The following is a 27,978-nucleotide window of genomic DNA, read 5'->3' as shown; positions in this document are numbered from 1 at the left end:
CATGTACTTATACAAATGTTGTTCATGTACCTGCCTCACCACTTCCTCTGGCAGCTCGTTCCATATACCCACCACCCTCTGTGTGAAGAAGTTGCCCTCAGGTCCCTCTTAAACCTTTCACCTCTTACCTTCAATCTGTGCCCTTTGTTTTTTAGTTCCCCTTCCCTGGGGAAAAGACTGAGTGCATTCACCCTACCTTTGCCCCTCATGATTCATGCACCTCCATAAGGTCACCTCTAAATCTCCTACGCTCCAAGGAATAAAGACCCAGCCTGGCCAACCTCTCCCTATAACTCAGGCCCTCGGGTCCTGGCAACATCCTCGTAAATCTTCTCTGCACTCTTTCCAGTTTAATGAAGTATGTGTAGATGACCATTTTGGGTCCAGTGACCATAATGTCATTAGTTTCACGTTAATTATGGATAAGGACAGGTCTGGTCCTCGGGTTGAGATTCTAAATTGGAGAAAGGCCAATTTTGTGGAAATGAGAAAGGATCTAGGAAGAGTGGATTGGGATAAGTTGTTTTCTGGCAAGGATGTGCTCAGTAAGTGGAAGGCCTTCAAAGGCGAAATTTTGAGAGTGCAGAGTTTGCATGTTCCTGCCAGGATTACAGGCAAAGTTAACAAGCATAGGGACCCTTGGTTTTCAAGGGATATTGGCGATCTGGTTAAGAAAAAGAGAGAGGTGTATAGCAGGCATAGGCAACTAGGAACAAATGAGGTACTTGAAGAGTACAGAAAATGTAAGAAAATACTAAAAAAGGAAATCAGGAAGGCAAAAAGACATCAGGTTGCTTTGGCAGATAATATGAAGGTAAACCCAAAGGGTTTCCACAAGTATATGAAGAGTAAAAGGATAGTAAGGGACAAAATTGGTCCCCTAGAAGATCAGAATGGTCGTCTATGTGTGGAGCCTCAGGAGATGTGGGAGATCTTAAAACAGTTTTTTTGCATCAGTATTTACTCAGGAAATGGGCATAGTGGATATGGAAGGAAGGGAAACAGGCAATAGTGTCATAGAGATTAAAGAGGAGGAGGTGCTTGCTGCTTTACAGCGAATAAAGGTAGATAAATCTCCCGGGCCTGACAAGATATTACCTCGGACCTTGAGAGAGACTAGTGTAGAAATTGCAGGGGCCGTGGCAGATACATTTAAAATGTCCCTAGCCACAAGTGCGGTGCCAGAAGACTGGATGGTAGCTCATGTTGTTCCGTTGTTTAAAAAAGGCTCTAAAGGTAAACCAGGTAATTACAGGCCAGTGAGCCTGACATCAGTGGTAGGTAAATTATTGGAAGGTGTTCTGAGAGATCGGATATACAAGTATTTGGACAGCCAAGGGCTGATTAAGGATAGTCAGCATGGCTTTGTGCATGGTAGATCATGCTTAACGAATCTTATAGAGTTTTTTTGAGGAGGTTACCAAGAAAGTAGCTGAAGGAAAGGCTGTGGATGTTGTCCACGTGGACTTTAGTAAGGCCTTTGACAAGGTTCCACATGGGAGGTTAGTTCAGAAGGTTCAGACACTAGGTATCCATGGAGAGGGTGTAAACTGGATTTGAAATTGTCTGTGTGGGAGAAGACAGAGAGTGGTAGTGGATGATTGTTTCTCAGACTGGAGGCCTGTGACTAGTGGTGTGCCTCAGGGATCTGTGCTGGGGCCATTGTTGTTTGTTGTCTATATCAATGATCTAGATGATAATGTGGTAAATTGGATCAGCAAGTTTGCTGATGATACTAAGACTGGAGGTGTAGTGGACGACGAGGAAGGCTTTCAAAGCTTGCAGAGGGATCTGAACCAACTGGAGAAATGGGCCAGAAAATGGCAGATGGAATTTAAAGCAGACAAGTGTGAGGTGTTGCATTTTGGAAGGACAAATCAAGGGAGGACATACACAGTAAATGGTAGGGCACTGAGGAGTGCGGAGGAACAAAGGGATCTGGGAGTTCAGATACATAATTCCCTGAAAGTGGCGTCACAGGTAGACAGGGTTGTAAAGAAGGCTTTTGGCATCCTGGCATTTATAAATCAAAGTATTGAGTACAGGAGTTGGGATGTTATGGTGAGGTTGTATAAGACATTGGTGAGGCCAAATTTGGAGGATTGTGTGCAGTTCTGGTCACCTAACTACAGGAAGGATGTCAGTAAGATTGAAAGAGTGCAGAGGAGATTTACTAGAATGTTGCCGGGTCTTCAGGAGTTGAGTTACAGGGAAAGATTGAACAGGTTAGGACTTTATTCCTTGGAGAGCAGAAGAATGAGGGGAGATTTGATAGAGGTTTACAAAATGATGAGGGGCATAGACAGAGTTAATGTGAGTAGGCTCTTTCCACCTAGATTAGGGGAGATAAGTACGAGAGGACATGGCTTTAGGGTGAAAGGGGAAAGGTTTAGGGGGAACTTCTTCACTCACAGAGTGGTGGGAGCATGGAACGGGCTGTCATCTGATGTAGTAAATGCGGGCTCACTCTTAAGATTTAAGAATAAATTGGATAGATACATGGACGGGAGAGGTCTGGAGGGTTATGGACTGGGCGCAGGTAAGTGGGACTAGCAGAATAACGTTTCGGCACAGACTAGAAGGGTCAAATGGCCTGTTTTCTGTGCTGTAGTGTTCTATGGTTCTATGTTTTTCCTGTAACAGGGTGACCAAACTGTACACAGTACTCCAAGTGTGGCCTCGCCAACGACATATACAACAGAAACATAACATCCCAACTCATAAACTCAGTGCCCTGACTGATGAAGGACAATGTGCTAAGTGCCTTCTTCACCACCATGTATACCTGTGACGCCGCTTTCAGACACTGACCGGTCACTCCTGAGCCGGGCTGGGCACTGACCAGTCACTCCTGAGCCGGGCCGGGCACTGACCGGTCACTCCTGAGCCGGGCTGGGCACTGACCGGTCACTCCTGCACCTGATGTACACTAGAAGAAGCCCTATACCTGGTCCCCATTCCTGTAGCCCATTGGGCCAACTGCGAGACCCTGGGGTAGCCAGAGGGAGGCAGCAGTGAGCCCATTCCCGAGCACCTGTAGAGACTCAGACAGTCGTTCACCAAGCTCCACCACTCACTCCGGAGCCAATTCCCTCAGTGCCCAGCAGCAGGGCTCAGCTCCGCTCCGATCGTTCTGATTAAACCAGATTCCCTCCCGTCTGCAGTTACATCAAATCACTCTCCAGGGTCCTGGCCTCCCCTCCCCCCACCTGGGCTGCGCTCCCCCCTCCTGGGTCCCGCTCCCGCCCCCCCAGGCTCCCCTCCCGGGACCCGGCCTCCCCTCCCCCCTCCAGGGTCCCGGGCTCCGGTCCCTCCTCCCAGGCCATAGCTGATCCCTCTGAATCTGCCATTCAATTCCTACCCCTGACATCAATCCCCTTCCCCCATCCGTCTGACCTCCTCGTCCACTGGCTGACTCCAGTGTCCACAATGATATAGCAGACCACTGGCTCCCCCTCCCCTGCCCTCTCCCCCAACGTCCCCTCTCTCCCCCCTCCCCCCATGCCCTGCTCTCTCCCACCTTCCCTGTCCCGCCTCCCCTTCCCCACCTGCCCAGGGTCAGGCCATGCACCTCCCCGGACCACAGGTGATTGGGTTCCTGCTCCACTTACCTGCCCAGCAGGGATGTGTCCTGGCCACCAGGCAATGGCCGGCTCCCGCATTCCCCCCTCAAACGTCGTCTCCTTTCCACACAGGAATGGACCGTTACTGCCCCCTGAAACACAGACCCCTCAGTAACTACACAGTCCCGTTACAGCCCTGAAACACAAACCCCTCAGTAACTACACAGTCCTGTTACAGCCCTGAAACACAAACCCCTCAGTAACTACAGTCCTGTTACAGCCCTGAAACACAAACCCCTCAGTAACTACACAGTCCCGTTACAGCCCTGAAACACAGACCCCTCTGTAACTACACAGTCCTGTTACAGCCCTGAAACACAAACCCCTCAGTAACTACACAGTCCCATTACAGCCCTGAAACACAGACCACTCCGTAACTACACAGTCCCGTTACAGCCCTGAAACACAGACCCCTCAGTAACTGCGTACAGAGACTGGTGCTGACAATGCAGACCTGTCACACTCAGGGTAATCTCCTTCGTGTTGTGCACTACATCGTGGTGAACACTTTGGTGCGAGTTGGTTAGGGACAGTTTGGGAGTGGGTTTATGAGTAATGGGTTTGTTGACAGTCTTAATGTACAGGGAGGGAGGGGGCGGTGTGTTTGGTGTAGACAGGTGGGCTGGGGTGGGGTGTTTGGGGGAGTGCAGCGGCTGGTCAGTTCTCAAGGACCTGGGTAATAGACATCCTGATGAAAAGCCATCAAGCCGAAACCTTCATCCTCCCTCACCACGGAGGCTGCCTGATCTGCTGAGAATTTCCAACATGAACAGAGGGTGTTCCTTCACTTCCAGAGGCAGCCAGGAGGTGGGCACTTCCCCACTGAGGAGCGGGGCAGTGGAGCAGGTCAGCCCCACCACTGCGAGGGTTCACTAAGTCCAGAGCTTGCGGGCAGCGGAGCCCTGGCCTGAGCTGTTGGGCTGATGCTGAGAGGGTTCCATTTCAGTGAAGGTAGAGGACATGGATCGTTGCGCACTCTGCTTTTGTGCCAGTAATCTTGTTATGCTGTGATCATTGAATAAGAAATGACAAATGAAGTTTGGTATGGTGAGGTATTACACACTGCCAGAAAGATCAAGGAGGTGAAACATGAGCTGGGGAACAGTCTGAATCAGTGAGAGGGCTTGAGGTGTGGTTCACCGATCTCTGAAGTAACAGCTCAAACACTGCGGTTCATTCCCCATCAAAGAACGGAAAGCTGGAGCTTGCTTGGCCCACACTGGAGGCATAGTGAATACTGGTGGTCTCCATGTTCTAGGAGCACTGGGTGACACCAGTGGTGAGGGGTCATTGGTATCAGGACACACTCAACTAACTGGGCTCGTTCCTCAAGTAGAGAAGTCGGAGGAGAGATCTGAGACATTAATACAAAAGGATTTATGAGGTTGTTGTAGAAACACTTTCACCTGCAGGGCTGATCAATACTGGGATTAAATCCAACGGGGAATTCAGGAGAAACTTGCCCAGGGAAAGGGGAGAACCTGGAGCTTGGTCCCACGGACTGACTGTCGTACAGAAGGGGCAGTCGTGCTGCTGGGTGAGGTGAAAACAGTTGTGAGGAGCTCACCTACACGGTTACTAAAGGCAGGGACACGTTCCGCTGAATGGGCTGCTTCCTGCTGTAAAGAATCTGCTTGGTAATCCTCACGTGTACTTTGCTTGGGGCAATGAATGATGCTTTGGCCGGGAATCTGGATCCAGATCAACTGGGAAAGTGGGCCAAGGAATGGCAGATGGAGTTTAACTCAGACAAATGTGAAGTGCTGTATTTTGGGAAGTTAAACCAGGACAGGACTTGCACATTGAGTGACAGGGCCCTGGGGAATGTTGTAGAACAGAGACCGAGGGGGACAGGTACATGGTTCCCTGAAAGTGGTGACACAGGTGGGCAGGGTGGTGAGGCAGGCATGTGGGGTGCTGGCCTTCAGTGGCCGAGGTACAAGGGTTGAGGCATCATTTTACAGCTGTACAAGGCGTTGGTTAGGTCACACTTAAGAGCAGTTCTGGTCACATTATAGAAAGAACATGATTAAGCAGGAGAGGGTGCAGAAAAGATTCACTGGGATGTTGCCCAGACTGGAGGGCTGGAGTTATAGGGACAGGCTGGGACTGTTTCCATGGAGCGAAGGAGGCTGAGGGGGGACCTCTCAGAGGATTATAAGATTATGAGAGGTGTAGATAGTGTAGACAGCCAGCGTCTGTTTCCCAGGGTAGGGGTGTCTAAAACTAAGGGGCACGGGTTTAGAACATAGAACAATACAGCACAATACAGGCCCTTCGGCCCACCATGTTGTGCCAACCTTCAAACCACTCCTAAGATTATCTAACCCCTTCCTCCCACATATCCCTCTATCTTAAATTCCTCCATATGCTTATCTAACAATCTCTTGAACTTGACCAATGTATCTGCCCCCACCACCACCCCAGGCAGCGCATTCCACGCACCAACCACTCTCTGGGTGAAAAACCTCCCTCTGATGTCTCCCTTGAACTTCCCACCCATTACCTTAAAGCCATGTCCTCTTGTTTTGAGCATTGGTGCCCTGGCAAAGAGGCGCTGGCTGTCCACTCTATCTATTCCTCTCAATATCTTGTATACCTCTATCATGTCTCCCCTCATCCTCCTTCTCTCCAACGAGAACAGCCCTAGCTCCTTTAGTCTCTCCTCATAATCCATACCCTCTAATCCAGGCAGCATCCTGGTAAATCTCCTCTGCACCCTTTCCAATGCCTCCACATCCTTCCTATAATGAGGCGACCAGAACTGGACACAGTACTCTAAGTGTGGTCTAACTAGAGTTTTGTAAAGCTGCATCATTACTTTGCGGTTCTTAAACTTGATCCCACGACTTATGAAAGCTAACATCCCATAAGCTTTCTTAACCACCATATCCACCTGTGTGGCAACTTTCAGTGATCTGTGGATACGAACCCCCAGATCCCTCTGCTCCTCTACACTGCCAAGTACCTTGCCATTTACCTTGTACTCTGCCCTGGAGTTTGTCCTTCCAAAGTGTACCACCTCACACTTCTCCGGATTGAACTCCATCTGTCATTTGTCAGGCCAGCTCTGCATCCTATCAATATCCCTCTGTAAGCTTTGACAGCCCTCCACACTATCCACAACACCACCAATCTTTGTGTCATCTGCAAACTTGCTAACGCACCCCCTCATCTAAGTCATTAATAAATATCACAAAAAGTAGAGGTCCCAGAACTGATCCCTGTGGGACTCAATAACAGGTTTTCTGCTTTGGAAGCTGTTGAGGGGGATGACCTGCAGGGGCCTAGCAGCAGTAGCCAGGTCTGAGGCACTGGGACTGGTCCTACTGCTCAGAAGGGAAGGGAGGAGAAGAGGAAGGCAGTAGTGATAGGGCACTCGATAGTCAGGGAAACAGATAGGAGGTTCTGTGGCAGTGAGCATGAATCCCGGATGGTATGTTGCCTCCCAGGTGCCAGGGTCCGGGATGTCTCTGAATGGGTCCACAGGATTCTTGAGCGGGAGGGAGAACAGCCAGAAGTCGTGGTTCATGTTGGTACCAATGACATAGGTAGGAAGAGGGATGAGGTCCTGAAAAGTGAATTTAGGGAGCTAGGCAGAAGGCCGAAGAACAGGACCTCAAGGGTGGCAATCTTGGGACTGCTGCCAGTGCCACGCGATAGTGAAGGTAGGAACAGGAGGAGATGGCAGATAAATGTGTAGCTGAGAAGTTGGTGCAGGAGGGAAAGTTTTAGATTTTTGGGTCATTGGGATCTCTTCTGGGGAAGGTGGGACCTGTACAGAGAGGACGGGTTACACCCGAAACTGAGGGGGGCCAATATCCTTGCAGGCAGGTTTGCTAGGGTGGTTCGGGAGGGTTTAACCTAGTTTGCGAGGGGGATGGGAACCGGAGGAGTAGGTCAGAGGAAGAAGGGGATGGAGAAAAGTCAGATCTAACAGGTAGAGAGGCTTTGAGGAAGGAGAAGAAGAGTACAGGCTATAAAAGTAGTAAGGCGGATGGGCTAAAGTGCATTTAGAAGCATCAGGAATAAGGGAGATGAACTGAGAGCTTGGATAAGTACATGGGACTACGATATTGTGGCTATTACAGAGACATGGCTGACATCAGGGCAGGAATGGATGTTTTAAAAGGGATGGGGGTGGGGAGAAGAGGAGGAGGGGTGGCGATACTGGTCAGGGACACTATTACAGCTGCAGAAAGGGTGGATAATGTAGCAGGATCCTCTCTAGAGTCAATATGGGTGGAAGTTAGGAATAAGAAAGAGGCAGTTACTCTACTGTGAGTATTCTATAGGCCCCCTGGTAGCAGTAGGGATACTGAGGAGCAGATTGGGAGGCAGATTTTGGAAAGATGCGAAAATAACAGGGTTATTATAGTGGGAGACTTCAACTATCCAAATATTGATTGGCACCTGCTTAGTGCCAAAGGTTTAGACGGGGCAGAGTTTGCTAAGTGTGTCCAGGACGGATTCCTGTCACAGTATGTCGACAGGCCAACTAGAGGAAATGCCATATTAGATCTAGTTTTAATTAATGAACTGGGTCGGGTGACAGATCTATTGGTGGGTGAGCATTTGGGGGACAGTGACCATTGCTCAATAACCTTTAGAATTGTCATGGACAGGGAAAGGAGCAAAGAGGATGGGAAGATATTTAATTGGGGAAAGGCGAATTATGAGGCTATAAGGCGAGAACTTGGGAGTGTAAATTGGGCTGACATTTTTGAAGGGAAATGTACTGTGGAGATGTGGTCGACATTCAGGGATCTCTTGCAGGATGTTAGGGATGAATTTGTCCCGGTGAGGCAGAGAAGGAGTGGCAGGGTGAAGGAACCATGGTGAGAGGAAAGAGGTTTAAAGGGGACCTGAGGGGTAGATTTTCCACACACACAGTAGTTGGTGTCTGGGATGAGCTGCCAGAGGAGGTGGTGGAGGCAGGAACAGTAACAACATTTGGGGCAACTGCACAGATATGTGAATGAGCAGGGCACAGAGGGATATGGAATTAATGCAGGCATGGGATTGGTGTAGATGGGCAGGAGGGTCAGCACAGACACAGTGGGCTGAAGGGCCTGTTCTACGTTGTACAGCTCTGTGACTGAATCAGATTCAGGGCGTGACGAGAGAGCCAGTAGAGGTGAATGAGCAGATGAGGAACACCGGGACTGACAGGCAATGGGAACTCACCAAAGGGAACACTTCAAGACCTTCAGGCCAGGGGAAAGAGCAGGGAACTGGAGAGGTCACGGGGAAGGTGATGGCACAGTGAGAGGGTGGAGCGGGTGGGAGGGAAGCCCCTCTGATGTCCCACACTGGCTGCTGGTGACCAGCTGAACCCACCTTGGTCAGGAGCAGAGATGAGTGCAGCTCCATTGTCCGATGTGAAAAGCACCAAGGTGTTGTTGGCGATGTCCTGTGTGTGTAGCTCCTGGAGGATTTTCCCAATGCTGTCGTCTATCTCGCGCACCGCATCGCCATACCTACCGAAGTGGAAGCACAGGGTTAGGTACAAACATCTACAGTGAACCTCTTTCACACACGTGGTCAGACCATGGCCACACTTATAGCTCACTCTGTTGGGCCACAACCCAGTCACGTGGAGACAGTTCCCCTCCCACCCTATCCCATGGTACTCACCGCGTCCCCAGTCACGTGAAGACAGTTCTCCCCACCCTGTCCCACGGTACTCACCGCGTCCCCAGATACGTGGAGAAAGTTCTCTCCACCCTGTCCCATGGTACTCACCGCGTCCCCAGATACGTGGAGAAAGTTCTCTCCACCCTGTCCCACGGTACTCACCGCGTCCCCAGATACGTGGAGAAAGTTCTCTCCACCCTGTCCCACGGTACTCACCGCGTCCCCAGATACGTGGAGACAGTTCTCTCCACCCTGTCCCACGGTACTCACCACGTCCCCAGATGCCAGGAAGTTTGTAGTCTACAGCACAGAACAGGCCCTTCAACCACTCATTTACAGCAATCCTACACTGACCCCAGTTATTATTCTCCTCAACTCCCCCCAGATTCTACCCCTCACCCACACACCAGAGGCCATTTACAGCAGCCGATTAACCTACCAACCCGCATGTCTTTGGGATGAGGGAGGAAACCCGCACAGTCATTGGGAGAACATGCAGGCTCCACACAGACATCTCCCGAGGTCAGGGTCGAACCTGAGTCTCTGGTGCTGTGAGGCAGCGGCTCTACCTGCCGTGCCAGGGTTTCACCAGATGTCTGGACAAGGATACGCCCACAATACATTGATGGGCACTGTGGTTTGACCGGCTCTGGAGTTAGTCTGGTGCTTAAAGCAAACTGAATTCCAGGGTTGTAAGGAATCTCCAACGAGCGGGATCAGACAGGTCTCTGGAGCCCGCTCTGCATTCGACATGCTGACTGCTGGTCAGCTCCTCCCCCCACCCCATCTCCAGTGCTCAAACCTTGGCCCCCGCCCTCAGAAGTAACCAACCCCCGCGATCCACAGGCCACTGAAGCAAGAAACTCCAAAGATTCATCAGTCCAAGAGTGATGAGTCCTATCCCGAGACTGTGGCCCCTCTCTCTCCAGCCTCCGGCACCAACCCTCTGCCACACTCGGAGCCCTGTGGTCCCAACACGATAGTGTGAGTGGTGCACATCACGCCCTCAGATCGGGCTTTGTGTGCACACGGCCCAGAGGTCAGAGCACTGTGCCCAGGTGCGAGCAACGTTGGGTTCCCACTGACCACCATTCCTGCAGCTTTTCGCTCACGTGTTCCAGGACAGAACAAACTGAACAATACTCACAAGCCTCTCTTACTGGTTCCCAAGTACGCCTTCGATGCATAGACAGGAGCGTGTGTGGCATCAACAGCCCAGTAAAGAAAGAAGTTCTTGTGTTGTGCAACCTGCCTCCGGATAAACTCGATCCCCTCCTGCAGCCAAACGACATCATCAGAAAACTGACCAACTGAGCCCAGCCTCAGTGTGCCTCTGGTCTGGGACTGACCAACTGAGCCCAGCCTGAGTGTGCCTCTGGTCTGGGACTGACCAACTGAGCCCAGCCTCAGTGTGCCTCTGGTCTGGGACTGACCACACACTGAGTCAGACTCAGCCGTACCAGAGGCAACTGACTCACCCCTCAACTCCCGAGGACATTCCCACCATTTCCTAGGCGTGGGTCAGAAGTGTGACGGAACACCCTCCCTTACAGAGATGAGTGCATCATTTAGGAAGCTTGACACTACCTGGGACAGGTGCACAGTGGCTGCAGCACCATCTACAGAACCCCCTACAGTTCCTTGCCCAGGGTACGGAGGAGGGTGTAGAGGGTGTAGAGGGGGTGTGTGTTTGTTTGTGTGTTTGTGGTGGGGTCAGTCCTCATTGAACCCACAACCTCTGCCACCAGGGAGGCCCACAGAGAAACACCTCAGAGCGCACACTGTCCTGATCTGGGTCTAAATGCCGGAACTCTGCTCAACTGTGCGACCTCACCGCCGGACTGCAGCACTCGCTCCAAGGGTGATAAGTGAATGCTTGCCAGTGAGACCCGCATCCTAGTGAAACAGGCAGCTTTTGGCAGGAGAACTGACCCCCACGTTAGCCCCAGATCCTCCCTGGCCCAGTCCATCCGCAGATCCTGGATTGACCCCCACCCCCCCACCGACACACACACTGCACCAACACCCTCCTCTGGTCTGTCTACAGTTGATGGGGACTGACCCCCCGCCCCCCCCCCCCCCCCCCCCCCCACCCCTACCGACACACACACTACACCCAGACCCTTGACTGCAGCAGCACAACAGTCAGGACCCTAAGATAACCTGATGACTGGAAGTGTTGAACCTGCCTTTAAATTCAAGGCTCAGCACGAAGCAACTTGGCAACTTATTTTGCTCCAAGAACAACTCCAACCTGACCATAAGTCCCACATCCCTGGAACCACTGTAGAAACCCCTTGGCACCCTCTCAGACATTTCTAAAGCACAGCCACAGTGTCTGTCAATGACTCCTTTAAATGTCCCAGTGACTCCAGCTGCACACTCCCTGGCTGAGACTCTCAGAGCCACAATGCTCAGAAGACATCCCTGCTCACCCCTATCTGATGGATTCTGAAAGAATCTCCCTCGTTGTGGACCCCCTCTGAGGGGAAGCATCCAGCCAGCAGCCATCCTCAGTCTCCCTCAGATCACCCCCTCATTTGTTCAAACCCCACTGACTGCACACCCAACCTTCCCAACTCCTACAGCACTCCTACACCCCACTCAACCATCTCTCAGCTGCCTCCAATGTCAGTGTAACCGTTGAGCGCCGAGGGCTAAACTACATGCAATACCCCGATGCAGAACAACACCAGAGGCTGAAGAGCTCAGACAGCTGAGCAGCATCTGTGGAGGCAAAAGGTGGAAAGCAGATGTTTCTGGTCAAGACCCTGCATCAGGACCAGGGGAGAGGGAGGCCGACGGTGTGCAGGAGAATGTGGGGGTGGGACGGGGCGGGAGGGTGATAGGTGGAGCCAGATTTGGGAGGGAGGGATGGGCAGAGGGAGCCAGATGGGGGGAGGGGAACGGGAGAGGTGAACAAAGGGAACCAGGTGGAGGAGGAATACCTGAAGGTGGAAAATCCAATGTTTACACCATGGGGCAGGGTCAGTGCGGGGGTCAGGGTGGGACCGGGTCAGCGCTGGGGTCAGGGTGGGACCGGGTCAGGGCAGGGGTCAGGGCGGGACGGGGTCAGTGCTGGGGTCAGGGCGGGACGGGGTCAGTGCTGGGGTCAGGGCGGGACGGGGTCAGTGCTGGGGTCAGGGCGGGACGGGGTCAGTGCGGGGATCAGGGTGCAACGGCTCAGTGCTGGGGTCAGGGTCAGGTTCGGGCTGGGGTCAGGGGTGACAGGGTGTGACCTTACCTGCAGGAAGATCTGGGTGAGGTTGGACTCTCCGGTTTTTGGGTTGATTTGAAACTCTTCATAATACCTGTGGAACCAAGACAGTGAACCTCGTCAGTCACACACCCACCGCATCTCTCCCCACCCGGGCATCATGGTTGGGGGAGGGGCAGTGGGGAGTGGGGGTGGGAGGGTTGGGGGAGGTCGGAGGAGCAGGGCGGTGGGAGGGACAGGGGAGCGGGGGTGCGAGGGGCAGTAGGAGGGTTGGGGGTGGTGGGGAGCAGCGGGGGGATTGGGGGTGGGAGGGTTGGGGTGGTGGGGAGCAGGGATGGGGAGGGTCGGGGGGTGGTGGGGAGCAGGGATGGGGAGGGTCGGGGGGTGGTGGGGAGCAGGGATGGGGAGGGTCAGTGGGAGGGTCGGGGGGTGGTGGGGAGCAGGGACGGGGAGGGTCAGTGGGGAGCAGGGACGGGGAGGGTCAGTGGGAGGGTTGGGGGGTGGTGGGGAGCAGGGACGGGGAGGGTCAGTGGGAGGGTTGGGGGGTGGTGGGGAGCAGGGACGGGGAGGGTCAGTGGGAGGGTTGGGGGTGGTGGGGAGCAGGGACGGGGAGGGTCAGTGGGAGGGTTGGGGGGTGGTGGGGAGCAGGGACGGGGAGGGTCAGTGGGAGGGTTGGGGGGTGGTGGGGAGCAGGGATGGGGAGGGTCAGTGGGAGGGTTGGGGGGTGGTGGGGAGCAGCGGTGGGATTGGGGGTGGGAGGGTTGGGGGTGGTGGGGAACAGCGGGGGGATTGGGGGTGGGAGGGTTGGGGGGTGGTGGGGAGCAGCGGGGGATTGGGGGTGGGAGGGTTGGGGGTGGTGGGGAGCAGCGGGGGGAAGCGGAGGTTGGAGTGTTGGGGGAGGTGGGAGGGGCGGGGGGGAGCAGGGGTGGGAGGGGCGGGGGTGAAGGGGAGCAGCGGTGGATGCCATCAGTTTCAGCCGCTCCAGGTTGGAAGGGAGCGAGCGGGCCTCGGGAAGGACTGGTCACAGGTGGACTGACATGGGGACTGCACAGAGACCGGCAGTGATGAGTGACAAGCCTTCAGTCCAACAACACACTTCCAGGTCAGGACTGTGTGTGACTCGGAGGGGAACGTGTTCCCTGTTCTGAGCCCCTCATCCTCGGAGGGAGCGGCGGTTGGTTTGGGAGGCGAGTTGTGGCAGTCCACCACGTGATGCTACACGCTGCAGCCACTGCGCCGATGGTAATTAGTGATAATTGTGCCTGTTCCCTGCACCCTCGGTCAGACACCACATGCACACTCCCCACTTTATTCCAACATTACCTGCCCACCATCTCGGAGTTGTTGTAGACGGGAACGTTGGGTTTATCCTTGTTGTTGTACGGCCCAAAGTGGCAGTTGGGTGCTCCAAACCATTCATCAAAGCCATGCCGCAGGGGGTGAAACTTGGCGCGATGCCCCAAGTGCCTGGGGACAGACAAGGAAGGTCACAACTACGTCAGTCCTCGCAACTTACAAATTCTGGGCAGCACAGTGAGACAAGTCCAGGTGCACAAACCTCACTACTGGGAGCAAAACCTTGGAGAACGTCGGCCCTCCTTCGCACCGCCCTCAGCACACAGGGAGGAGCGGCTCCCAGGGCGGACTATGGCCAGCTGGTGATCGGCTCACAAGATGTAACAATCTCCACTGTGAACTTTAACCTGTTAACGCATCAGTGCAGCTCCAGCACAAGACTGAACAAGTGGAACAGAAACAGAAAATGCTGGAGATTCAGCGGGTCAGGCAGCGGCTGTGGAGGGGGAAGCGGTCAGCGTCCAGCGTCAGTGGACGGGGAAGCGGTCAGCGTCCAGCGTCAGTGGACGGGGAAGCGGTCAGCGTCAGTGGAGGGGGAAGCGGTCAGCGTCCAGCGTCAGTGGAGGGGGAAGCGGTCAGCGTCCAGCGTCAGTGGAGGGGGAAGCGGTCAGCGTCCAGCGTCAGTGGAGGGGGAAGCGGTCAGCGTCCAGCGTCAGTGGACGGGGAAGCGGTCAGCGTCCAGCGTCAGTGGACGGGGAAGCGGTCAGCGTCCCCAGCGTCAGTGGACGGGGAAGCAGTCAGCGTGCAGGTCTGAGACCCTTTGTCAGAACTGAGGAGGAGAGAAGTTGGTTCAGCTGTGCAGGTGGGGGGGGAATGTCTCTGCATTTGGCAGTTAGAAGCAGTTGGTTCTTTGACTGTGATGTGCCCACAGCTGGGCTGGAGGACATGTCCAACATCAGACTGTACTGATGGAGAGAGGAAGTCACAGGCAGATAACGGACAGAAATGGTGTTCCTGGTACAGACAGAAAGAGTGAGTTATCTGGAGTTGGAGAATTCCGTATTGTCCAGAAGGCTGCACAATACCCAGAGAGAAGATTAAAGTGACTCATCTAGTCCCACCCTACCAGAGATATTTCCTGTGTTCTCACCCCTCCCACAAACTCTCTGATGCTGAAAACTAACATTTTCTCTCTCTCTCACTTGACAAATGGTCGTGAACCTGAAGTGGTTTCCCTCTCCACAGACACCGCCCAACCTGCTGAGTGTTTCCAGCAGCTTGCTTTTATTTCAGATTTCTAGCGCCTTTGAGTTTTATTTGTGGAAGGTGCAGACACCTGCGTCCCTGCACATCTTGCACGGGAGGTGGGTTTAAACGACATTGGCAGGTTGGTGGGCACCAGGGTGAAGCACTGAAGAGGAAAGTGTTGTACACGAGGACCGAGAGAGAACCGTTGGAGAAAGAACAGTTCTGAACTGAGAGAACAGACAGGTGGGAAATCCATGGCAGGTGCAAAGGGTTTGGAGCGTATCTACATGAATGCGCCACTGGGGTGCTGAGGTTGGTTAACTGGAGGCAGATGCCACCAGAGGGGTCTGTGACAACTTGACAATAACAGAGACCAGAAGCTACACTCTGGGAAGGAAAAAACAGAAACTTCAGGAAGTACTCGGGAGGTCAGGAGAGGACGAGAAGCAGAGTCACTGTTTCAGGACAAAGACCTAACATTGGTGCTGGGAAAAGTGAGAAATGGAACAAGTTCAAAGTTGAAGAAAAGGTGGGTGTGGGGTAGAGAAAAGGGAAGATGTGGCTGGGTGGAGACCGGGAGAGCTCGTCACCATGCCTGAGCTGCACCTACTCAGGCCTTGAGGAGTTCGACACCATTTCTCAAGCTCAACATGAAGATCAGCCACTGTGAATATTTACCAATTCGACCATTTCAGATAGTCTGCCATTCCAGTTTGGTATTACACAGGCAGCACATTGGTGCAACTAGCAGAGACCAGGTTCAATCCTGGCCTTGGGTGCTGTCTGTGTGGAGTTTGCATGTTCTCCATGACCAGGTGGGTCTCCCCCGGGTGCTCGATGGATCCACGGTCTCTGTGGACCAGAAGGGCTGATTAGAGGAGAGATGAGGGAGAATTTTTCCACAGAGGGTGCTGGGGTCTGGAACTCCAGCCTGCAAGAGCAGCAGAAGCTAAAACCCAGAGTCAGCGTGGCTTTGTCAGGGAGACCAAGTTAATCAAAACTTTCAAGGAGATGAAAGAAACTCCTTGGAGGGCAGTGTGGTCGATGTATACGTGGACTTTGACTAGGTCCCACCTAGGAGGTGGAGGAGCAGTTGGAGGAGTGGTCAAGTCTCTAGTTGACTAGTGGTCAAGTCTCTGGCACCAAGGCGGGACCCTCATCTCAGATAGGAGGAAGGGTAAAGAGGAGAGCAGTAGTGATAGGGGATTCAATAGTTAGGGGGGCAGATAGGAGGTTCTGTGGGAGGGATTGAGAATCCTGGATGGTCTGTTGCCTCCCTGGTGCCAGGGTCCGTGATATCTCAGATCAAGTTCTTGATATTCTCAGGAGGGAGGGTGAGCAGCCAGATGTTGTGGTCCATGTAGGGGCCAATGACGTGGATAGGAAGAAGGAGGAGGTCCTGCAAAGAGAGTTTAGGGAATTAGGTGCAAAGTTGAAGGACAGGACCTCCAAGGTTGCAATCTCAGGATTGCTACCCGTGCCACGTGCTAGTGAGGCTAGAAATAGGAGGATCATGCAGCTAAATACGTGGCTTCATGTTTCTGGATAATTGGGCTTTGTTCCAGGGAAGGTGGGATCTGTTCCGAAGGGACGGTTTGCACCTGAACTGGAAGGGGACTAACATACTTGCGGGTAGGTTTGCTAGTGCTGCTCCGGTGGGTTTAAACTAGATTTGCAGGGGGAGGGGAACCAGAGTGTTAGAGAAGAAAGTGAGGAGGAAAATGATCGTGCGAGGTCTGCAGGGATGGACAGAAATCTAAGGTTTGTACATGATAGTAATGTTCTCAGGTGCATCTATTTCAATGCAAGGAGTATTGTAGGTAAGGCGGATGAGCTTAGGGCGTGGATTGGCACGTGGGATTATGATGTTATTTCTATTAGTGAGACATGGTTGAAGGAGGGGCAGGACTGGCAGCTTAATGTTCCAGGCTTCTATTGTTTCAGACGTGATAGAGGGGGAGGGATGAAAGGGGGAGGAGTGGCATTACTGGTCAGGGAACAGATCACAGCTGTGCGTAGACAGGACAGCCCAGAGGGCTCGTCTACAGAGGCCATATGGGTGGAGCTGAGGAACAGGAAAGGTGTGGCCACACTAATAGGGTTGTATTATAGACCGCCCAATAGTCAGAGAGAATTGGAGGAACAAATCTGTAGGGAGATAGCAGACCGATGTAAGAAACAGAAAGTTGTAATAGTAGGGGATTTTAACTTTCCACATATTGACTGGGACTCCCACACTGCAAAAGGGTTGGATGGCTTGGAATTCATCAAATGTGTTCAGGAAAGTTTTCTAAATCAATATATAGAGGTACCAACGAGAGAGAATGCAATACTTGATCTCCTATTAGGGAACCAGGCAGGTCAGGTGACAGAGTATGTGTAGGGGAGCATTTTGGGTCCAGTGACCATAATGCAATTAGTTTCAAGATAATTATGGATAAGGATAGGTCTGGTCCTCGAGTGGAGGTTCTAAATTGGAGAAAGGCCAATTTTGTGGAAATGAGAAAGGATCTAGGTAGGGTGGATTGGGATAAGTTATTTTCTGGCAAGGATGTGCTCAGTAAATGGAAAGCCTTCAAAGACAAAATTTTGCGAGTGAAGAGTTTGTATGTTCCTGTCAGGATTAAAGGCAAAGGTAACAAGCATAGGGAACCTTGGTTTTCAAGGAATATTGGTGAGCTGGTTAAGAAAAAGAGGGAGGTGTATAGCAGGTATAGGCAACTAGAAACAGATGAGGTACTTGAAGAGTATAGGAAATGTAAGAAAATACTAAAAAAAGAAATCAGGAAGGCAAAAAGAAGACATGAGGCTGCTTTGGCAGATAATGTGAAGGTAAACCCAAAGGGTTTCTACAGGTATATTAAGAGCAAAAGGATAGTAAGAGACAGAATTGGTCCCCTAGAAGATCAGAGTGGTCGTATATGTGTGGAGCCTCAGGAGATGGGGGAGGTCTTAAGCAGTTTTTTTGCATCAGTATTTACTCAGGAGACTGGCATCGTGGATATGGAAGGAAGGGGAACAAGCACTAGTGTCATGGAACATATAGAGATTAAAAAGGAGGAGGTACTTGATGCTTTACAGTGAATAAAGGTAGATAAATCCCCAGGGCCTGACAAGATATTTCCTTGGACCTTGAGAGAGACTAGTGTAGAAATTGCAGGGGCCCTGGCAGATATATTTAAAATGTCCTTAGCCACGGGGGCGGTGCCAGAGGACTGGAGGATAGCTCATGTTGTTCCATTGTTTAAGAAAGGCTCGAAGAGTGAGCCTGACATCAGTAGTGGGTAAATTATTGGAAGATGTTCTGAGAGATAGGACATATAAGTATTTGGACAGCCAAGGATTGATTAAGGATAGTCAGCATGGCTTTGTGCGTGGTAGATCGTGTTTAATGAATCTTGTGGAGTTTTTTGAGGAGGTCACTAAGAAAGTAGATGAAGGTAAGGCTGTGGATGTTGTCTACATGGCCTTTAGTAAGGCCTTTGACAAGGTCCCACATAGGAGATTAGTTCAGAAGGTTCAGTCAGTGGGTATCCATGGAAAGGTTGTAAACTGGATTCAAAATTGGCTGCGTGGTTGTGGATGGTTGTTTCTCAGATTGGAGGCCTGTGACTAGCGGTCTGCCTCAGGGATCTGTGCTGGGGCCTTTGTTGTTTGTTGTATATATCAATGATCTAGACGATAATGTGGTAAATTGGATCAGCAAGTTTGCTGATGACACTAAGACTGGAGGCGTAGTGGACAGCGAGGAAGGCTTTCAAAGCTTGCAGAGGGATCTGGACCAAATGGAAAAATGGTCCAGAAAATGGCAGATGGAATTTAATGCAGACAAGTGTGAGGTGTTGCATATTGGAAGGACAAATCAAGGGAGGACGTACACAGTAAATGGTAGGGCACTGAGGAGTGCGGAGGAACAAAGGGATCTGGGAGTTCAGATACATAATTCCCTGAAAGTAGAGTCGCAGGTGGACAGGGTTGTAAAAAAGGCTTTTGGCATCCTGGCATTTATAAATCAAAGTACTGAGTATAGGAGTTGGAATGTTTTGGTGAGGTTGTATAAGTCACTGGTGAGACCAAATTTAGAATATTGTGTGCAGTTCTGGTCGCCGAACTACAGGAAGGATGTCAGTAAGATTGAAAGAGTGCAGAGGAGATTTACAAGAATGTTGCCAGGTCTTCAGGAGTTGAGTTACAGGGAAAGACTGAGCATGTTAGGACTTTATTCCTTGGAGCGGAGAAGAATATGATAGAGGTTTACAAAATGATGAGAGGCACAGACAGAGTTAATGCAAGGAGGCTCTTTCCACCTAGATTAGGAGAGATAAGTACGAGAGGACACGGCTTTAGGGTGAAGGGGGAAAGGTTTAGGGGGAACATTAGATGGAACTTCTTCACTCAAAGAGTGGTGGGAGTGCGGAATGGGCTGCCATCTGATGTGGTAAATGTAGGCTCGCTCTTAACTTTTAAGAGTAAATTGGATAGATACATGGATGAGAGAGGTCTGGAGGGGTATGGGCTGGGGGCAGGTAAATTGGACTAGCAGAATAATGTTTCGGCACAGACCAGAAGGGCCGAATGGCCTGTTTTCTGTGCTGTACTGTTCTATGGTTGTAGGAGACTGGTCCAAAGGGTGACAGCCCAGGGGATCCAAGGCAAGTTCACAAACTGGATCCAAAACCAGCTTGGCAAAGGTTGATGGTGGAGGACTATTTATGTGTCCAGTGGTGTACCGCAGGGATCAGTGCCGGGACCCTTGCTGTTCAGAGTCATAGCATCAGGCCCTTCAGCCCATCATGTCATGCTGATCACCAAGTACCCACCTATATTTTCCAACACTTGCTCCGTGGTCTTTGTAATTCAGGCCCTCATCTAGGTACTGAAACGTTGAGGGTCTCTGCCCTGCCTCCACAGCCCCTCAGACAGTGCGTTCCAGAACCCAACCTCCCTCTGGGTGAAACACCTTCTGCAGATCCCTTCTTTAATTCTTATCCCACGCTTCTTTCCTCGTTATAAACACCACGTTGATATGGGAAAGTTTGCTACTATTTATCCTATCTATGCTTCTCATAATTTTGTATACCTCTATCAAGTCACCCTCAACCTCCTCTGCTCCAGGAAACTCAGCCTCTCCTCATAAATGAAGCCCTCTATCCCAGGCAATGTCCCGGTGAATCCCCTCTGCAGTGCAGCCACATCCTTCCTGTTGTGTGGTGACCAGGACTGTGTACACCACTCTCTAGCTGAGGTCTGACTGATGTTTTATAAAGTTGTCCCATAACCTCCCTGCTCCTGTGCTCAGTGCCCTGGCTGATGAACACCTGTATCCCATTGGCCTTTTACACCACCTCATCTTCCCAAGCTGCTATCTTCAGGGATCCTTATACCAATACCTTGGATCTGTACACCAATAACTCTGCTCCTCCTGTTTGTTAGGCACATGAACAATTTAGATGCAAACGTGGGGGGTAGGATCAAGTTCACAGATACAAGAAGAATGGTGGTGTGGTTGACAGTGAGGAGGGTAGTCAGGGGACAGGACAACACCGATGTTAGTAAAATGGACAGAAGAATGGCAGATGGAATTTCAGGGTAGGAAGTACACAACCAATGGTAGGGCTTTGGGAGTACTGTGGAACTGAGACCTTGGGATGGCCTGAGGATCCCTGAAGGTGGTCACACAGGTAGGCAAGGTGATGAAGCAGGTATACGGGATACTGGTCTTCATTATCCAGGGCATAGAATAAAAGAGCAGGGGGGTTATGGTACAGCTTTATAAAATCAGACGGTGGTAGGAATCTGGAGAAGGTAACTGCAGGCAGATACCCTCACAACGATTTAGATGAACACTTGAATTACAAAGGCATATTGAAGGATAGGGGCCAGATGCTGGGAAATGGGATTAATGGTTGGCATGGATTTGGTGGGTCGAAGGGCCTGTCCGGTGCCAATTGACTCAGTGACTCTCAGCACATCAAAGTACTTGGACACGTACCTGCCAAGCTGTGACTGCAGACCCAGAGCTGAAGGTGGGGTAAGCATAACAAAACTCTGGAAACACTCAGTACCTCAGGGTGGGTGGCTCCTTCTCAACCAGCACAGACAGAATGGGCCAGAAGGCCTCCTCCTGTGTCGTCAATTTTGTATGATCCTTCCAGACACACCCTCTCCACCCGGTGACCTTCAGTGTGTCCTGTCTACGCCCTCTCACTGGTTCTCACGACCATGCTTTAGAAGCTCAGGTCAAAGGGCATCAACCTAAAACATTTCTCTCTCCACAGATGCTGCCTGAGCCACTGGCTGTTTCCAGCATTTAGAGGAGAACTGCAGCACCTTATTTCTGGAAGGCAATAACCCCTGGAGTGGGTGGGACTGAGATTTACCAGATCTGTGCAGAGGTCCCAGGAGATGGGGCTGTTCTCCCTGGAACAAAGAGTAAGGGGGAGACTCAACAGATGTGTTTAATGGTTTTGACAATTAAATGGGGAGAAATCGTTTCCATCGTTAGAATGGCTAGTAACCAGATGAACAAGAGACAATGAAGGAATAGTTATTTTTGTGTGGTAAGTAACTGTGAGCTGGCACAGGTACAATAGGTGAACTGGTCTTCTACTGTGCAATGGGTAGGAAGAGCGAGTCTCCTTAAGGATGTGGTAATCTGTGCATGGGGCCGCGGGAGATGGGTGAGGTCTTAACTGAATGTTTCCCATCTGTATTTACCGTGGAGGAAGACATGGAAGTTAAGGAGTTGAGGGAGGGAACAGTGATGCCCTGGAGCATATCAACATTACAAAGGAGAAGGGCACATAAAGGTGAATAAATCCCTGGAGAGTGAGCAGGTGCATCCTAGGACATTGTAGGGAGGAGATTGCTGGGGTCCTGGCCGAGATTTTTAAATCATCGTTAGCCACGGGTGGGGTACAGGAAGACTGGAGCGTGGCTAATGTGTCTTTATTTAAGAAGGGCTGCGAGGACAAGCCAGGGAACGAGAGGCCGGTGAGCCTAACATCAGAGGTGGGAAAGTTACTGGAGGGGTTTGTTTTCCCAGAGACATGGATTTATTTGCATTTGGAAAAGCAGAGACAGATTAGGGATAGTCAGCGTGGGTTTGTGTGTGGTGAGGGCGGTGGACTTTGTCCTCATGGACTTTAGCAAGGCCTTTGACAAGGTCCTGCATGGCAGACTGGTCTGGAAAGTTAGGTTGTATGGGATCCAGGGTGACCTGGAAGATTAGGTTGTATGGGATCCAGGGTGATCTGGCGAATGGATACAATATGGCTTGACAGCAGGAGACAGAGGTTGGCAGTGGAGGGTTGCTTTTCACGTGAGAGACTTGTAACCAGCGGTGTGCCGCAGGGATCACTGCTGGATCCTTTAGTGATTGGTAAGTTTGCAGATGACACCAGAGTTGGTGGTGTGGTGGACGATGGAGAAGGTTGTCTAAGATTACAACAGGAGCCGGATCAACTGGGAAAGTTGGCAAAGGAATGGCTGATGGAGTTTAACTTGGACAATGATGCACTTTGGGAAGTTAAACCAGGGCAGGACGTACACAGTGAACAGCAGGGCCCAGGAGAGTGTGTTGTAGAGCAGGGGTACACGTACATAGTTCCCTGAGAGTGGTGACACAAGTAGACAGAGAAGGTGTATGGTATGCTTGCCTTCTTTGGCTGACGCACGGGTACAGGGGTTGGGATGTCACGTTACAGCTGCACGAAGTGTTGGTTAACCTGCAGAGTTACGTACAGCCCTGGGTACTGCGCCGGGGATTTGATTAATCTGTTATCTGGACTGGAGGGCTCAGTAGGCTGGGTTTATTCTTACTGCAGTGAAGGAGGCTGGGGTGGGGGTGACCTTGTAGAGGTTTATAAAATGATGAGAGGCAGAGATATGGTAGATGGTTGCAGTCTTTTCCCCAGGGTAGGGGAGTCTAAAACTAGAGGGCACAGGTTTAAGGTGAGAGGGGAAGAGGATCGGAAGGGCAAGTTTTTCCACACAGAGGGTGGTTGGTATAGGGAACAAGCTGCCAGAGGAAGTGGTAGAGGCGGGTTGAAGTACAACGTTTCAAAGGCATTTGGACAGGAACATGGATAGAAAGGTTCAAGGGATCTGGGACAAACACAGACAGTGGGATTAGCTCAGCTGTGCACCTTGGCTGGGCAGGGACATGTTGGGCCAAAGGGCTGTATATGAAACTCTAATATTACACACCCATCTTGAGGACGTCACACTGAACATTTCCGTGAAGATTTAAGTTAACCAACCATTTCCCAACGATTTTGCTGGAATATCCTGCCTTCTTCAGGAGTTCTGGCAACAGAATCTCTGAACCAGGGATTCCTCCCACGATTTCCTGTGGTGTATACCCTGTAGAGATAGAGACTGTGGTGTCACTGTGAAGATAACAGACGTACCAAGAGTGAACACATTCACTTACTGAGCCTCGTTCTACCAAACGGCTACCGCCACCCCCAGGTGTGTGTGTTTACACTCAGACTCCTACACACTTGCTTCACAACAACAACCCATGCTAACATAGTGTCTTTAACAAAGCAAAATATTCCACAGAGTTTCACTGGAACGTTAACCAGTAACATTCGACAGCCAGCCACCGGAGGTAGAGGATAGTCACTCAAAATCTTGGTCAGGGAAGGTTGTTTCTGAAGGTCCTGAGAAAGAGACTTTTATTATTAACACAGAATGTGTGTGGTTGGCGAGGGCCCTTGGGAAGGCAGTGGGGAGATGAAGGTTGGGGAGCAAGGTCCATGATTTAGACCAGTTATGATGGAAGATTGATGAAACATTTCCAACTCAGGAACGTGCACAACTTGGAGGTGGACTTCCTTTGCCTCCTGCTGCCTTGGTGGTGGAAGTGGTGGGTTTCGGAGGTAAACAACCGCACTGCATTCTGTAGATGGTGCACACTGCAGCCACTGTGTGCTGGTGGTGAGGGGAGCAGATGGGTTGCCAATCAAACAGGCTGCTTTGTCCTGGACCTTGTCATGCAGATAAACAGAGAACGTTCCATCACACCCTTAACCTTGTAGATGGTGGAAAGAGTGGTGTCAGGAGATGACCCACTCGTTGCAAGAGACCCAACCTCTGACCTGCTCTTGTAGCTGCTGCATTTGTGTGCTGGTCCCGTTGACTTTCTGATCAATGGTGGCGATTGGCACTCACTGATCACAGGCAAGTGGCGAGGATGGGAACTGCTCGGTATATGCACAGTGTGAAGGTCATCTGCCTGCTACCTGCCCATGCCCAAATGGTCTTGTTGTATGTAAGCATCAGTTATTGTCTCTGAGGGCCTGTTTCTGTGCTGTAAGATCCTGCGACCTTCCAATGGAACGGTGCAGTCCGTCAGCAGATGCTCGGACCCTTACCGTGGAAGGAAGCTTAATGATGCAGCAACTGAAGATGGGTTGTTATGGAGAGAAGATGAAGCAGTCTGGGGCCATTGACCCGTCGAGTTTGCTCCACCATTCGATCATGGCTGATTTTTTTCTTGTTTTGTTTTGAGAGAGAACAGGCTGATTACCCAGGTTAGACCTGTCCAGTGCGTTGTGAACTGGACAGATATCAGTGTTGTGACTGGACTGGAACAGCTTGGCTGGAGGCACAGCAAGTTCTGGAGTGTTGTCCAACACTACAGCTGGGGTGTTGCCTGGTTCCATTGGCTTTATCCAGTGCTCTCACTTGCCCTGATATCACATGCAGTGAATTGAATTGGTTGAAGGCCAGTTTCTGTGATGGTGCAGATCCAAGAAGGAAGCCACGTATCATCCACATCAGGCTGAATATGGTCACAAATGTTCCAAGCTGGTCTTTGATGCTCAGCCTGGGCTCTGCTGTGGGAACAAGCAGGATGCTCCTGCTCCTCTCCTTCTGCTGGCTGTTTAACCATTCACTACCATCCAGGGCCAGCAGTGGTAGGACTGCAATGCTGCATCACTTGCTGCTTTTGGCACTCAGCTCACACGTGGACTTCTGTTCTGTTGCACCAGACTGCAGGCTGAAACCCATCGCTGGTCCCCAGTCACCGGCTAGTTACAACTGCGATTTACTTTCCTCTGTTTTCTGCCAGTTAACCGACCCTCTGCCCCAGTAAACTGTTCCCTTCAGTTCTTTATCCTGTGACAAAAACTTTAAATAACACCTCATCCAGCCTGATGGAAATCCAATTTCATGGCAACACGCCCTACACCCCTGCAGCCACTCCTCCTCAAATCTGGGACAGGCTGTCAGGTCCAAGGGATTGTCAACCTTTGGCCCAGTAGGTGCTGCTTTGCGACGTTAATCGATTTACCCTCTCCCCCTTCTCCCTCTCTGTTACCTACCATTTCTCACACACTGTTAATGGCTTCTGTCATTACCGTATTCCCCAGTGTCAGCTTTCACCAACCAACGCAGGGTGCTCACTCCCTCCATGCACACTTCGCAGGTCTTACCTCTGCGTCACATATATTCACCGTCTGCATTCTGTCAGCCTCACACCAGTACAACCCTCTCCCTCCAATCTAACCACATCTTCTGTCAGTCGTAAATGGGATGACTTTCCCCCAACGCTGACCACCCCACAGAGCAGTTACCTGCCTCCCTCCCCAACCCCCAACCCCTGGCACCAACCATCCCCCCCCCAACACCAACCCCCAGCACAGTGCTCCCACCACATCAGTTGGAACAAGCTCTGTGCCGGCCTCACCGTTGCGGGCGTGAGCGTTGGTCGTATAGAAGCCATTCCTGATGGGAAGACGACCAGTCAGCAGTGCTGCCCGGGCTGCAGGGAGAGGAGACAGACGTCAATCAACGCCGGCAACGCCGACCGTCTCTGTGCACAATCCAATAACAGAGGAAGGAAGCAAACAACAAAACTCCGACTGATCACAACTCAGACACACCGCACCGTCACCGTAACACCGACACACCCACCGCACCGTCACCGTAACACCGACACTCCCTGACACACCCACCGCACCGTCACCGTAACACCAACACACCCACCGCACCGTCACCGTAACACCGACACTCCCACCGCACCGTCACCGTAACACCGACACACCCACCGCACCGTCACCGTAACACCGACACTCCCTGACACACCCACCGCACCGTCACCGTAACACCGACACTCCCTGACACACCCACCGCACCGTCACTGTAACGCCGACACTCCCTGACACACCCACCGCACCGTCACTGTAACACTGACACTCCCTGACACACCCACCGCACCGTCACCGTAACACCGACACACCCACCGCACCGTCACCGTAACACCGACACTCCCTGACACACCCACCGCACTGTCACCGTAACACCAACACACCCACCGCACCGTCACCGTAACACCGACACACCCACCGCACCGTCACCGTAACACCGACACTCCCTGACACACCCACCGCACCGTCACTGTAACACCGACACTCCCTGACACACCCACCGCACCGTCACCGTAACACCAACACACCCACCGCACCGTCACCGTAACACCGACACACCCACCGCACCGTCACCGTAACACCGACACTCCCTGACACACCCACCGCACCGTCACCGTAACACCAACACACCCACCGCACTGTCACCGTAACACTGACACACCCACCGCACCGTCACCGTAACACCAACATACCCACCGCACCATCACCGTAACACCAACACACCCACCGCACCGTCACCGTAACACCGACACTCCCTGACACACCCACCGCACTGTCACCGTAACACCGACACACCCACCGCACCGTCACCATAACACCAACATACCCACCGCACCATCACTGAAACACCGTCCTTCCCACTGCACCGTCACCGTAACACTGACACTTCCCGACACACCCACCGCACCATCACTCCCTGACACACCCCAACTCGTCACTCAGCACACCATCACTCCCTGACACATACCCCCCCAACACCATCGCTCTCTACCACACCCCACGCCACTCACTGTAACACTGACATACCCTGACTCACCACCCAACGTACCCCTCCCTGGGTGTTCCAATATACAGTACATCCCACCATGTCCCACCCCAGGGTGTTCTGATACATGAACCAAAGCGCCTCTCTCTGCAATGCTCCAATATGCACAGGCAGGAGGCTATCGTTGATGACATTTCAGGCAAGACTAGTGACCAGAGAAATGCTCACTGCTGGTTAGTTGAAATACTGTGTGACTTACATGGGGAGCAGAGGGGGTTGGCCGTGTAAAAGTTTGGGAACAGCATTCCTTCAGCGGCCATTCTGTCCAGATTAGGAGTCTCTCTCGAAGGTTCTCCGAAGACACCAAGATCGCCCCATCCCATCTGCAGGAAGCCACAGAGGAGGAGGTGACCCTCACACCAGCAGTGTAGGGACAGGAGCCCAGCCCAGGAGCACAGCCCAGGAGCATGGAGTGAGGGGAGGGAAAAACATGGGGAGGGGGGAGCTAGAGGGGGAACAAAGGCAGGGAAGTCAAATTCTGTGGGTCATATTGAGTAAATGGCAGGGATCTTCGGAGTGCTGATGAATAGAGGAAACTTGGGGTGAAAGTCCATAGCTCCCTGTAAATAGTGACACAGGTGCATAGGATAGAGAAGAAAGCATGTCCCACCTCTTGTATTCAGTGCCTGCTGTCATGGGCTGAGGCATCGAATCCATGAGATGGGACATCATTTTGTGGCCGCGTAGAACATTGGTTAGGCCACATGTGGAGTATTGTGTACAGTTCTGCTCGCCACACTTACAGGAGAGGTGTGGTAGCAATAGAGCGAGTGCAGAACAGATTCATAGTACATAGACCATTACAGCACAGTACAGGCCCTTCAGCCCACAATGTTGTGCCAACATTTTATCCTGCCTATAACATCTATCTAACCCTTCCCTCCCACATCGCCCTCCATTTCTCTATCATCCATGTTTCTATCTATTCATCAGGATGTTGCCTGGAGCGGAGGCTGGGGGTTGGACAGGCTG

The 27,978-nt window shown here is 51.8% G+C and overlaps 1 protein-coding gene across 1 annotated transcript in view; it reads right to left on the bottom strand.

Moving 5' to 3' along the window:
* The window catches only part of galns (galactosamine (N-acetyl)-6-sulfatase), a 36,420-nt gene that overhangs the window by 7,219 nt on the left and 1,223 nt on the right, over positions 1-27,978 (bottom strand). Inside the window, exons 2-9 of the mRNA XM_052028631.1 lie at positions 27,206-27,329; positions 25,721-25,795; positions 23,283-23,385; positions 13,801-13,944; positions 12,505-12,571; positions 10,408-10,535; positions 8,964-9,103; positions 3,612-3,715 (exon numbers count right to left, since the gene is read on the bottom strand). Of these exons, the coding sequence (XP_051884591.1) occupies positions 3,612-3,715; positions 8,964-9,103; positions 10,408-10,535; positions 12,505-12,571; positions 13,801-13,944; positions 23,283-23,385; positions 25,721-25,795; positions 27,206-27,329 (885 nt within the window). The remainder of the gene's footprint in view (positions 1-3,611; positions 3,716-8,963; positions 9,104-10,407; positions 10,536-12,504; positions 12,572-13,800; positions 13,945-23,282; positions 23,386-25,720; positions 25,796-27,205; positions 27,330-27,978) is intronic.

This window comes from Pristis pectinata, chromosome 13, assembly GCF_009764475.1.
Source record: "Pristis pectinata isolate sPriPec2 chromosome 13, sPriPec2.1.pri, whole genome shotgun sequence".
In the NCBI taxonomy this organism is placed as follows: domain Eukaryota; kingdom Metazoa; phylum Chordata; class Chondrichthyes; order Rhinopristiformes; family Pristidae; genus Pristis; species Pristis pectinata.
This window is presented reverse-complemented; position numbering and strand designations above follow the sequence as displayed.